The sequence below is a fragment of the Acomys minous genome, assembly GCF_964271855.1.
Source record: "Acomys minous genome assembly, chromosome: 1".
Taxonomy (NCBI): domain Eukaryota; kingdom Metazoa; phylum Chordata; class Mammalia; order Rodentia; family Muridae; genus Acomys; species Acomys minous.
In genome coordinates, this window is record NC_140483.1 from 61,650,865 (window position 1) to 61,663,980 (window position 13,116).

The 13,116-nt window shown below is 44.0% G+C and overlaps 1 protein-coding gene across 4 annotated transcripts in view; it reads right to left on the reverse strand.

Moving 5' to 3' along the window:
- Positions 1-11,002, reverse strand: part of CCNT2 (cyclin T2) — a 32,425-nt gene extending 21,423 nt beyond the window's left edge. For all 4 annotated transcript variants that reach the window (XR_014780322.1, XM_084787722.1, XM_084787721.1 and 1 more), the window contains exons 1-2: positions 10,724-11,002; positions 9,897-9,978 (exon numbers count right to left, since the gene is read on the reverse strand). Coding sequence is in view for 3 of the 4 variants with exons in the window: in XM_084787722.1 (XP_084643848.1) it covers positions 9,897-9,978; positions 10,724-10,881 (240 nt within the window). In the remaining variant the exon portion in view is untranslated. The remainder of the gene's footprint in view (positions 1-9,896; positions 9,979-10,723) is intronic.
- Between the last annotated feature and the right edge of the window lie 2,114 nt (positions 11,003-13,116).

The following is a 13,116-nucleotide window of genomic DNA, read 5'->3' on the forward strand; positions in this document are numbered from 1 at the left end:
AAGCAGTTTTCAGCTTTAAATTTAGTTTTAGTGTACAGATATGTGTATACAGCAAATTACTATATAGCTGAGCCCCAATAGTTTTTCAATCGATATACCAATATCTATAGCCCAAAGCAGACTTGTTAAACAGAAAAACCCAGCCACAAATAGCAAGAAACTTGTAATCTTTTAAAAGTAAAATTAGTTTAGATGTACTTTATCACAATAAACTAAAATCAATATAAAACTTGTTAAACGTGGTAAGTTTATATTTCTGTCATATTAGAGCTCTAAAATGTGACATTTTACTGAGACATTGTAAAGACAAAGTATGCTTAATAGAAATTACCTCATATTGCCTGAGTTCTAAAATATGATTCATTACAAATTAGCTTCCAAACTGAGCGCTGTGGTGCCTCCATGCCTTTAATCCCCTGCCCTCAGGGAGGCAGAGGCAGGCAGATTTCTGTGAGTTCGAGGTCAGCATGGTCTACAAAGTAACCAGGCCAGCCATGGCTGTTTCACAGAGAAACCGTGTCTTGAAAAACCAAAATAAGTAAATAAATCAGCTTCCTAGTGCAACTACCACATTCCATGTGTTACACAGCCACTTCTGCTTAGTGCTTATCATGACCTCCCAGCTTCTATCCAGGGAGAGGCAGCGAGCACTTGCCAATGTAAGCCAGCTCACACTACACTTCAGACTCTAAGCTCCCTCATAGGTAATTTTCTCTCCCACAGGATGTGTCCTTAAGGGACAGCACTGTGTATGTCTTCTGTATTTATGAAGAAAGTGGCAAATCTCATCTTTGCTTGTCACTATAAACTCAATCTGTAGACTATTGGTCCTGTGGTCAGTAAATGAATATACTATTACTAAGTACAAGTGACTAGCTTTACATCTTTATTATTGGCCTACACTCTGTATAACAACTTCATATCTAAAACAAGTAATGAACAAGTAACGCCATCGCCTTCAAAGAACCCTCCAGACTTCCCCTAAACATGGCCATACCACAGCAGCTTTAAACTAGAACCTACTGTAAAGTATTAGATTAACGCCTCCATATAATGTCAACTGCTAGCTCCCTCAGTTGTCCCCAGTTCCTAGAACACGTTACCCATTTACAATAGGATAACAATTGAATTGACTTGTCACTTAGAAAACTATTCTAATCACTTACACACCATTAAAATCTAACTCTAAGGTTGCTTTGAAAGTCAGTGTAAAGAGGGGAAATAGGTTCCTTCTCTTGTGTTCTTGCCTTCTTCATAGGACACATTTAAAGAATAGCCTATTGTAGTGAGGGGAGTTGTCATGGTCTTGGGGTATTATCAAAGGGACCAACAAAAATCCTTTCACGACTTACTTGAAAATTTTACCAAGCCCCACCAGATAACAATAAACTAAACAAAAACAAAACAACAACAAAACCCAAAACAAAACAAAAAAATCAGAGAGAGGTCCTATGGATACTTATAACCAAACTACATGACAAGGCATGCTGGGAAAATCTCAAATACAAATGTAGAACAGGATGCTCTGCAAGACATAGTGCCCAGCATTTACGTGGCAAGAAACCAAAGGAGGGACAGGGTATGAAAAGATTTGATTACAGGAAAACCTTAACAGAGCCGACAGGTGTCCACTGGGAATCCAGGCAAAGTGTTGCTGGTGAATAAAGACCCTCACAGCTTAGAAGTGAGGCTTTGAGACTGCCTCTTATGCTCTCCTGGAAATCCACTCCTGGGAGCAAGGCACACTGATTGGAGAAGGCCTAGAGAGAAGACAACAATGAAGGAAGAGGAAAATGAACGAGAAAGAGCTTTGTGAGATGGGAAAATACCTCTGCAGTGCACATTCTCACTACAGTACAGGAAAGCGGAGCCTCACAACACTGAGTAATCAGAGGGCTTAGGCCACGGAAAGCCACTATAAGCTTGGAAAGCTGTGGCAACTAATCATAATGAAAAGAACTACTTACAAAATGGTGCAGGACATCCATACGGTAAAGAATGAACTTGGAATCTTACCTTACACTGTATATAAGACATTTAATAAGCTTAGGATCTACAACTATACATTTTTGGATGAAAAGAAGAAAAATTTTAGAACACTGGATTTCACAGTAACTTTTGTGCTCAAAAAAAAAAGGAAACAAACAAACAAACCAAACCAGGCACCCCCAAAAAGTAGCCTGGCATGGTGTCATCCCCCCCCCCCCATATATAGAGGGCTTCTCTGTTTAGCTCTGTAAACCAGAATCCCTAAGTCAGAAATCACGTGCCTGTCTCCTGAGTGAGCCACTAGGCCCCCAGTGTCTTTTAATCCCAGCATTCTGGAGGCAGGTGAATCTCTCTAAATTGAGACCAGACTGGTCTACATAGTGATTTCTCAGACAATCAGGGTAACATAGTGAGTGAGTCTCTGCTCAAAACAGCAAAACCCACAGAAAGAAGTGTTGGGGATGGTCTTGTGGCATTGCCATTTCTATGAAGAATCCCGTCTCACTGTTGGGTAAAAACTGGTCTCCATCATCTCCTATTGGTTAATGAAGAGCTGACCAGCCTATAGCTGGGCAAGAGGAGAGGAGGCAGGACTTCAGATCCCAGTCAGGAGGTCTAAGGTTGAGGAGAGACAGATGGAGCAAAAGCAGCCAATGCAAGACTAAGATGCCAGGTAACAGAGGAAGAAGCATGGCTGGGAAGTGCTGGGCTAGTATAATCAAGTTAGAATAAATCAGTATCTGCCCAGCTGCAGTGTTTATGGCTTATTAATAAGTGTAATAGGTCCCTGACATTATTTAGGATCTGGAATGGGCAAAGGAAAAAGCCCCTACTTATACTGTATTTCTACAAAGAAGCAAATCACACACGCAACAGAAACTTACAACCAGCAGCTGCTCTACAAAGTGATATGGTAGGCTGCTCAAAAATTAAAAGGTAGAGGTCGGGTGGTGCTGGTACATGCCTTTAATCCCAGCACTCAGGAGGTAGAGGCAGGCAGAGTCCTGAGTTTGAGGTTAGCCTGGTCTACAGAGCAAGTTCCAGGGCAGCATGGCTATACAGAAATCTTGCCTCAACCCCCGTGCCTCCACCCCGCCCCCCAAATCAAAGTAGAAGCACTATGAAAGGCCTGCCTGGGTTGCACAGTGAGTTTCAGCCAAGCCTTAGCTATGTAGTGAGACTTTGTTTAAAAACAAAAAACAAGGCCAGGCGTGGTGGTGCATGCCTTTAGTCCCAGCACTCGGGAGGCAGAGGCAGGTGGATTGCTGTGAGTTTCAGGCCAGCCTAGTCTGCAAAGTAAGTCCAGGACAGCCAAGGCTGTACAGAGAAACTCTGTCTCAAAAAACCAAGCCAGAGAGATGGCTCAGTGGTTGAGAGCATTGGCTGTTCTTCTAGCGGACCCAGATTCAATTTCCAGCACCCACATGGCAGCTCACAACTGTCTGTAGCTCCAGTCCCAGGGGATCTGACACCCTCACACAGACATACACACAGACAAAACACCAATGTACACAGAATAAAAATAAATAATTTAGAACAAAAAGCAAAACATAAACCACCAGCCCTCCTGTCATATATTAAAATACGGTTTAGATGATTCAGCAATCTGCTTTTGGCAATATGCAAAAGAAAGTAAAGCAAAGCCTTGAGTGAGCACTTGTGACACGTAGGTGAGAGGTAGACACTGATAGGTTAACTCAAGTATACACTGATAGGCTAACAGGTGAACACACAAGAGAAGAGACTATATTCAGGCCTTAAAGCGAAGTTCTGAATGCTAAGACATGAACTGAACAAGCATTATGCTAAGTGGGAAAAAAGCTGGATATGAAAGGATGAATGCTGTATGCTTCCACTTTGTCAGAGTAAGCAGCAGGCATGGCAATGGCACAGGAGAAAGGGGAAACTCCAGTTTGAAACAACAAAACAACATGACACACAGCCCCACAACCAAGAAGAAAACAGAGTGATGGCTGCCTCGGGCCTGGGAAGCTGCTACTGGCAATCATTCAATCAGAGGGAATGAAGCAAAGTTCCGGTGATGAACCAGGCAATAGTTGCAATGTAGTCACAGGAGTATGCACGAAAGGCCTTTTCACATCTTACCACAAAATTCAAATTGCAACCTATTTCCTGTCATAGTGTGACGATGAAATGTTCCTTTGGGCTCCTGGCTAAAAGCCTGCTCCTAGCTGATGCTGGTGCTTCAGGAGGTCACACTGGTACAACTGTTAGGCTATACAGAGTCCATGGTTCTTGCCAAGGTCTTCTGTTTCCCATACCAAAATGATGTAAACAGTTTTCCTCCAGCTCTGCAGAGCTGCCTTACTTCTGTGAACGATCCCCTTTGAAATAGTGAGTCAAAACCAATCTTCCCTGTAGTTGTTTCAGTCAGGTACTGCAGTCACGACCTGAGAGTACCTAACACCTTGCCAAACTAGTGAGTACCTAAATGGTTAGAGCACGAAAGAGCGCATGCTAGAAGGGAAGTGTGAACTGAGGGCGCATCATCTAACCACCAGTATCAAGACATGCTACGAGCTGGGTTACGGACACTGCAGCTGCTTAGAGAAAAACACACATTCACTAAATGAGTCTGCTTCTTCAAGAGAAAACTCTGAGAAGTGAACAGACACACACACTCTCTGTAAATGCCAGTTCCATGGCGGGGCCCTTAGCTTTCCTAAGACACCCACTCCAGAAGGTAAAGAACTACACACACACGGCTCTGCCTCCTGTGACACCTGAGAGCATACAGCGGTAGAGAAAAATCACAGAAAGAAAAGCAAAAGTTCAGCCACCAGCCTTAAACGTCCTCCAGCACAGGCACCACAGGGGAGGCTGGTTAAGGTAGACGGTGCCTTCCCACAAACCCTAATTACATAAGTCGGTACAGCTCAGTGAGGTTTACTTTTTAAAGATCCAGTTGCTGACATTGGTGCAGGTAGCTAATGAATCACTCTTCCCACACAGAGCCTTTCACAGTGCTTTTACTGGGAAGTTTCAGGGATACAAAGAGGCCCCAGCAGCACAGAGATACGAAATTCACATCTGAGTTAGACTGTCACTGTAGCTATGTGACTTCAGAAAAGGAATTCAACCTTCATGATTCCTATCTTCTTTATTTGCATGAAAAAGGAGAAAGAAGATACCAACCCCAAACAAGTGTTTAGGAGCCCACAACAAGAAATCTAAGAATTAAAAGAAGTCCCTCTACAGGCCAGGTGTGTGGGGTACACCACTAATGCCAGCATAGGCGGGTGGATCTCTGAGGCCAGTCTGGTCTACAGAGTAAGTTCCAGAACAGTCAAGGCTATACAGAGAAACCCTGTCTCAATCATGAAACATGAAATCATTAAATAAACCTAAGCATTAGATAATGAAAGCAAAATTAAAGTGATATATTTGATTAATAAATTTACAATAAAAAATTAAAAGACAAAATAAAAATACCTTACTAACAAGATATGAGAAACGTGGAGCAAGCTCAAATAAGCTAAATAACACACACTAGTAGTTCCCAGGAAGGCAGTGTTTAACACTAAGCTTAAAATTTTAGAAACAGCATACTGTCTCTAGAGTTCTTAATTTAACAGAAATCATGTACGTAAATTTTATTAAGATCCTTGGAGAAAAGGGCATGTAATGATTTATTGTAAGAAAACTGAATCTGCAATTAATTTAGTGGAGATAATAGCTTTAATTGCACCAGCTCTGCCCTTCTCCACTCAATATTTAAGGTCAATCCAGAACTCTGGAAGTAGAGAAACCTCCCCCTTCCTTGCCCCACCCCCCAGGCTGGACCAGCTGCAGTCCTATTGCTTATCAACTGTTTAAAAGCATTCCTAGCCTCAGTGCACTTAACAGCAGGAATAACCCCGCACTTACTCATCCCAGCAACATATATGTTGTCTCCTGGAGGACAAAACTAGCTCTGGCTGAGAAAGACTCATCCCGTCTACACTATGCCTTCTGATGCCATTTTACAGATTAATACCTCCAGACTTAGGAGGTAGTCCAGCTGTAGAACACAAGTCTAGTATGCATGAAGCCTGGGGCTAAATCCTTACTACTGTAAAAACTGACTATATCACCCCTCTGAAATCTAGGATCCCATGTTAATGCTGTGTGCTACATATAAGAACTATGGGAAAAGGAGAAACTTCTGTGATGCAAGACACACACATGGCCATATATGTAGCATATGCACTTATACATGCAAAAAAATATTTCAGAAAGGAGGCCCCGAATGGTTTGAAGCTGGCATAAGACAAGGAAGATTTATCCTAACCCCCATTCTACTGTTTCACTTACCACATACCTATAATAATTTTCAATAATGAAATATTTAAATCAGTGGCTTTTAACTTGTAGGTCCATCTAAGACCATTGTAAAACACATTTACATTACAGTTTGTAACAGTGGCAAAGCCACAGTTATGAAGGAGCAATGAAAATAATTTTGTGGTTGGGGGTCACCACAGCATGAGGAAACTTTACTCAAGGGTCGCAGCGTTAGGAAGGTTGAGAACCACTGTTTTAAATACATCTACGTGGAGAATGTATTTATCAAGAAAATGTAGATGGCACATTCACTAGCCCAGTGAGCCGAGGCCAAATCTCTCTGACAGGCAAATGCTTCTTTAGGCACCAGTGACACAACAGTGAGTAAAGCCCCCAAAGAAAACACCTTACCCTCACAGCCCAACAGGCCACGTTCTACAGAGGAATAGAAGAAAAGGAGCAGCGCTCCCTGAGTAAAGATCAGCCTTCTTCCAAACCAACGAGGAGGTAAGGAATCTAGGGAAAGACTGTTTTCATGCTTCTAGTGACACTAATAAAATGAAGTCACTTACAAGCCTACTTTAAGCAAGAATGTAAAAATAAAACTTTAGCATAACAGGAGGCTGAGGTAGGAGGACTGTGGGTTTGGGAACATCTAGGGCTCAAAACCAGCAAGAGTATAGAGTCCTAAAACCAATCAAACAAAAAAAAGCACTCAACACAAGCAGATACAGATTTGTTTTGTGTAGCAAGAGACCAAGTAAACATGTATAAATGGATGTACATGAATAAAATATGATGCTGATGCATTCTCAGAAGTCTTGATGCATTCTCAGTCATTCTTGAAGACTACTGGCTCTGAGTACTTACCCCACCTAACTCAGTATGTACTCCTGGGTCCTTAAAGAGGAAGGACTACAATATGTTGAAGTTTGCATATTACAGGTAGGTCTGACTGCAGGAGCAGTACTAGTACTAAGGCAGCAATAGTACTAACACACGATGGGGCTGGAGAGATGGCTGCTCTTCCAGAGGACCCAGGTTCAAGCCCCAGCACCCATGGTAGCTCACAACTGTCAACTTTGGTCCTAGGTAATCTGACACCCTCACAGAAGGTAAGATTGATTCTATTCTTAAATAAGCAGCACAGAATCACTTCTTTACATTTAAATCTGTTAATCTGAGACTAAAATGAAGCACTGAACACTGAAAGATACCTTATGACAGTTTAAGACCTTACAGTTTGTCCTACCACCTTGGCTTCTGATTCCACTGGATTTAACTTATCAAAGGACACTTGTTTGTTTGTTTTACTATGACACTTGATTATAACCGTAAGAAAAAATTTCTCAGCCGTGCCTGTAATCCCAGCACTCAGGAGACAGAGGCAGATGGATCTCTTGTGAGTTTGAGGCCAGCCTGGCCTACAAAGCAAGTCCAGGCCAGCCAAGGCTACACAGAGAAACCCTGTGTCAAAAAGAAAAAACAAAAACAAAAGAAAAAGAAAAAAAAATCTCAAAAATGTAGGAAAATATGAAATTAAACACGGCCAACATTCAATTTGAGATTATCACCGAAGGATCAGGTGTGCAGGGAGGACTACAGAGGCTGTGAAACTGATGCAAGCATACAATACAAAGCGCCTTTAATGCTGGAAAGCCAGAAAGAAGTCTGCTGTAAGAGGGACGGTGCTGCTTCCCCAAACAGGTATTTCAAGTACCCTGCTAAGAGACTTAGTGCCAGGTGCTCAAGCATTCCTCACACGTGTTAAGAGGTTAAGTGAGGTGATTACATTAGATGGCTTGTAGTAAAAGTGGTGAAAGCAAAAATGAAATGACCTGCACTTAACAAAACTAATTTGAAGAGATAGATTCTACTCTCAAGAAGGGTGTTTGTTTAAAGCACACAAACCAGGCCGCAAAAACAAAGAGAGGGCTCAAAAAGCAGGGCCTTGTGACAAGATTTTCTAATGAAAATAGAAAAGTAAACCCATTCACAAAATAGGACACCTACAGCTCTATAAAGAATTTCCACTTGTAGTTTCTAACAGCATTATCCGGGGCTACTTTAAAAAGGCCAAATGTATTTAGTGCTCACTAATTCCCTGCTACTTTTAGAGAGAACTGAAATAAAAACCCAATTCTCTTAGCCTCACCACGACACAGCATAGGCTCTTTTCTTCTCCACAACAGCACTACTGACCTGAGCAACAGGAAAGAATTAGGACAGAGCAAGAGCTGCAACAGATCAAAAGAGCATAGAGGAAGGTCTGCATAGAAAAGTACTATATAGAAATGCCCAAGTTAAGAAAACACTACTTGTGAATTCGATAGGTTAGATTTAAGATCAATTAAACTTAAAGCAGGAATTAATCTAAACTGTGAAATTTCTAACCACTTCAAAAGCAACAATGTAAGAAACTTTTCTTAAACTATTTCCTTAGCAACAGAGCTCCTAATGACTATCCACAAACAAAATAGTCCTAATGTGTCCTATTTTCCTACATGTACCTTTCAGATAACAGTTTCAAAATTGTAATAAAAGGCAAATAATAAAGAGATGAGAAATTAAGGTGGAGGCAAAACAAGAACCCACAAGAACAGGTTCTTAAAAAGGTATATTACATGTTACTCTGAAAAGAACAGCCATCAACTCCTAACGCTGATAGCTTTAAAATGCCAAAAGAAGTCAGGTACAATGCCACAGGCCTAAAATTTCAGCACTCAGGAGGGCTGAGGCAGGAGGATTGTAAGTTTGAGGCCACCTTGCATTGAAAAGTGATAGGGTCTCTAAGTAAACAAATTAATTTATTAAAATAACTACCTCTCAGTAAAGATGTACATGTTATATTCAAGACTATTTGACAGGCTTTCTGCAACCAAAAATAACAGTGTAGTTGATGGGTGCGACGGGAGCACTGACATTGGCACTGCCAAAAAAACAGAGACAAGCAATGCTCAGCGCTTGCTTGATGCCCTCTTCACACTGTAAGAAATTTCACTGTGGGCTTTCTCTAGACAGCCTGCCTTTTCAAAGTATCACTTCAGAGCAACGTAACTATGCAAGTCTCAATTCAAACCATTTGAAACAATGAGTCCTATACAATTAAGATGTATCCTCCCCAAGGAGTAGACTTGCCCAACTATTCTGTATGTGGCTACTGAAATTATTCTAATATAAACCACTCCCCCCCCCCCCCCCCCCCCGCAAAGTCTAAATGAATAAAACACTGTTGTCTTTTTGAGTTAAGAAACGTTTGTTTCTTGGCTGGCTTGGTGGCCAGCGGCAGGTGTCTCTTTGCGTTCAAGGCCAGCCTAGTCTACATAGTGACGTGTAGGACAGCCAGTGCTTCAGTGAGACCATGCATGACTCAAAAACCAAAAAAACTAAACCCAAAACCCAAAACCCACCAACAACGAAAGGATAACACCATGCTTTAGAGATTAATTAATAAAATTCTCTCTCTCACACACACCTCTGCATTTGAGGCAAAACGTTTATTACATAACTCACATTTTACGATCAACGCAAAACACTCAATCCAACGATCAACTAACTTTTTTTCTGCACTATCTATTCATTTTAACATCCGGCGACTATGACTACTATAAAACAGTACTTACATTTCTGTTGAATTTGGTGAAAGAATGGTGCATATAAAACCTGTGCATATAAACAATCGCAGTGTTTATTGTAAGCTGAGAGCTGGGATACAACGTTTAGGAAATAATCCGAGAAAAAAAAATACCTCTAAGAACTAAATCAATTGGGAATGGACAACCCCCCTTTCCAGTTACTCACAATCCAACCCCCGAATTGAAAGTATCTAAGTCTGCGGGGAGGAGAGAGGCCAGGTCTGACGCCAGATTATTCTACCACGCCACGTAGAGAGAGCCCGGGAATTATCTGTAATGTCTACAGCTTAGTACAGTCGAAATTAAGTAGTCGAAAGGCGCGCGCGCCGCACACGCAAAGAACACGAGAGATCTCCATGCGCTCCCACGGCGCCAAAAGAGTCGCCCTGGAGCCGGCAAGGAAGCCTTCGAAAAACACTCTCTGGGAAACGTCTGGGGACCTCCCTACGCCTCAAGGCCTTTTCCGACTTCCGAAGTAGCGGGAAGGGCCGCCCCTCGGTTTCGCTCCGCCGGGCTTTTCCCCTCTCGCCGGGGCAGGGCGGCTCTTCCCTTAGCGCATCACGCGCTTCCAGGCGCAGGTCACACAACGCGGGCTCCCGGGGCCGCCTTCCCCGGCACATCTCCTCTTCGCCGGGCTCGCCTCGGCAGCTGGCGGGGGGGGGGGGGGGACACAAGCTTCCTGTGCTTCTCTCTTTCCCCAGGCCAGAAGGCAGAAGAAGCAGCGGCGCCATGTTCGGCCGGACACTAGGCCGGGTCACCCGGCGAACGCGACCGCGGCGTGAGGAACGCAGGGCCTCCACTTAGGAAAAGGATACACATTGAGACGTTGCCCCATGTCCTGGATGAGGTTGGCCGCCTGCTGGCGATGCGACAGCTCTTCATCCGCTTCCACTCCGCAGCGGCGGCTCGGCGTGTTCTCTAGCTGTTCTCGAGTAAAGAACCAGCGAGAAGAAGCTCCACGGCCCGACGCCATGACACTTCCTCCTCCGCCCGCACCCTCAGCCCGCCCCCTCCCCGCCTGCCTCCGGGACTCGGCGCCAAGGCCTCGAGGCCCCGCCCCAATGCGCTCTCCGTAGAGCGGGCCACGCCCTTTCCGGTCCGGGCCTCACCCTGTGCGCATGCGCAGGGGCCTCCCTGCCGGTTCGCAGAGGCCTGTTTAGCTTTCTCCTTCCGGCCTCCCGCCTCTCTCTCTGGTCCGCGGGACCACAATGCTCCGCGCCTCTTGTCATTGAGAAGGCGCCGTAAATAGGGGGTCACACTCGGAAAGAAAAGGTCGACGCGGTGCACTCTGGGTCGGGAAAGGGAATTCGGCGAAGGGGCGGCGGGGCGGGCAGGGAAGAGGTCACGCGGCTGCGCAGTAGGGTTTGGGCGTGTACTTTGAACTCCGCGCTTTAATTCTCGGTCTGAGTGTTTGCGATGTACTAGAGACAGAAAAAGGCTTTTTTTGGTCGCGGTTCCCACGCCAAAGCCTCCATTTTCCTTACAAGTTTGTGGGTGTATTTTCTTAAGTGTGTTGAATCTTGTGCCTACGAATGGCTCCCATCCCGAGGACGGCTCCCAGGAGGAGTTAGCTAAGGAAGACTGGGAAGAAATAACGCAAATTCTAACAATGGTCAGCGCTTAGGTATCTTCTGTGGTTAAAAAAAAAAAAAAAAGATCGCTAATAGATGTTGGGGGCATGTGTCTTTAAACATGTTACTTTAAATAAGATCATTCAAGGGGCGGGTTATTTCATTTTAAAATGTGTCCCAGGCTGGCCTTGAGTTCACTTCTGTAGCCTTGACCTTCCGATCCTATGGCTGGGGGTTACAGGTCGGTGGCAACCACTATACAGATAGCTTCCTGTCTAAGTTACTTGACAAACACTATGAAGTTAATAATTGGAGGGCTTCTAGGCCTTCCATCCAGATTGGGTGTATGGCTTTAAACTTCTGTGTGGTTTTCGCGGGTTGGGGGGAAGCAGAATGTGCTAACCCAGGCTGTCTAGACACTCAGGCTGGACGACTTTGAACGTCAGATTCCCCTACTGTTAGCCTCTGGCGTGCAGGGATTATAGGCCCGTGTGGCACATCTTGGTTGACTGAAGTGCTTGAGTTTACAACCAAGGGCTTTAAGGGCATACTAGGCCAACAGTCTACCAGCTGAGGGCAAGAGGAGCCAAATAGGGGGGAAAAAAAAATCCTTAGAATTTTCTAAAGTAATCTCTCTTATAACTGATGCACCACTCAGTTAAATGTTATCTGCCTCCGAGTTAATGCCTATTGTATAGGATCAAAGTACATTTTAGTTTTTAACTATTTGCTGAAGAGGAGCAAAAGGGGAGCAAAAATTGGCCTCTCAAAAAGCAAGTGAGATGGCTGCGCAGTTAAGGGCACTTGCTACCAAGCTGGACACCTAGAGTTCAGTCACCACAGCCCATATGGTGGAAAGAAGGAACCAACACAACTTGTCTTCTCAGCTGCACGTGTGTTCAGTGGCGTACACGCATGGACACACTCCTGCGCAAAAAACAACTTGTCCTGAAAATGACCCTATTTAAAAAAGAAAATAAATACAGAGGCCAGTGTGTTTGTGATTCCAACTTGAGGCTTTTGTTTGTCAGTATTTTGGGGTTCCTGGCCTCAGCCTGCTGCCTGCCCCCGTTGTACTGTGCTAGTGTTTTGATTATTGTAGGTGGCGACTGTGAACGGCTGCCTAACTGATACCCAGTCACAGGTACTAGAACAAGATCTCACATCTTGTTAAAGAAGTCGAAATGCAGGAGGGCTTCTTCAGCCTGCTAGCATCTACAGAAGGCCACAGCCAGCATGGCGCTTGATACCAAGGTGATTTCCATAGAAGATCCGGGACACGGGCCCTCTCTGTTGACTCTTTTCAATGTGGTACGAAGTGTCTTGGGAATGCAATAAAAGAGAGAAACAAACTGTAAGCAGATTGGGAAGGAAGAAGTAGATTTTTAATTTTTTCCCAATTTCGCATATTGCTGCAGGCATGCCAAAGCAGACATGTAGGACTCTGTTCTTGCCTACCGTGTGGACTGTGGGTTTGAGCTAAGGTCTGGGTGGCAGTTACTTTTATCCTATAAGCTATTGAATTAACCCATGAAAACCTTCATCCTTTTTTTTTTTTTTAACATTTTTTTGTAAGTGTTTGAGCACCTGCATGCATGAATGTGCACCACATAGGGATGGTACCCACAACGGGGCCA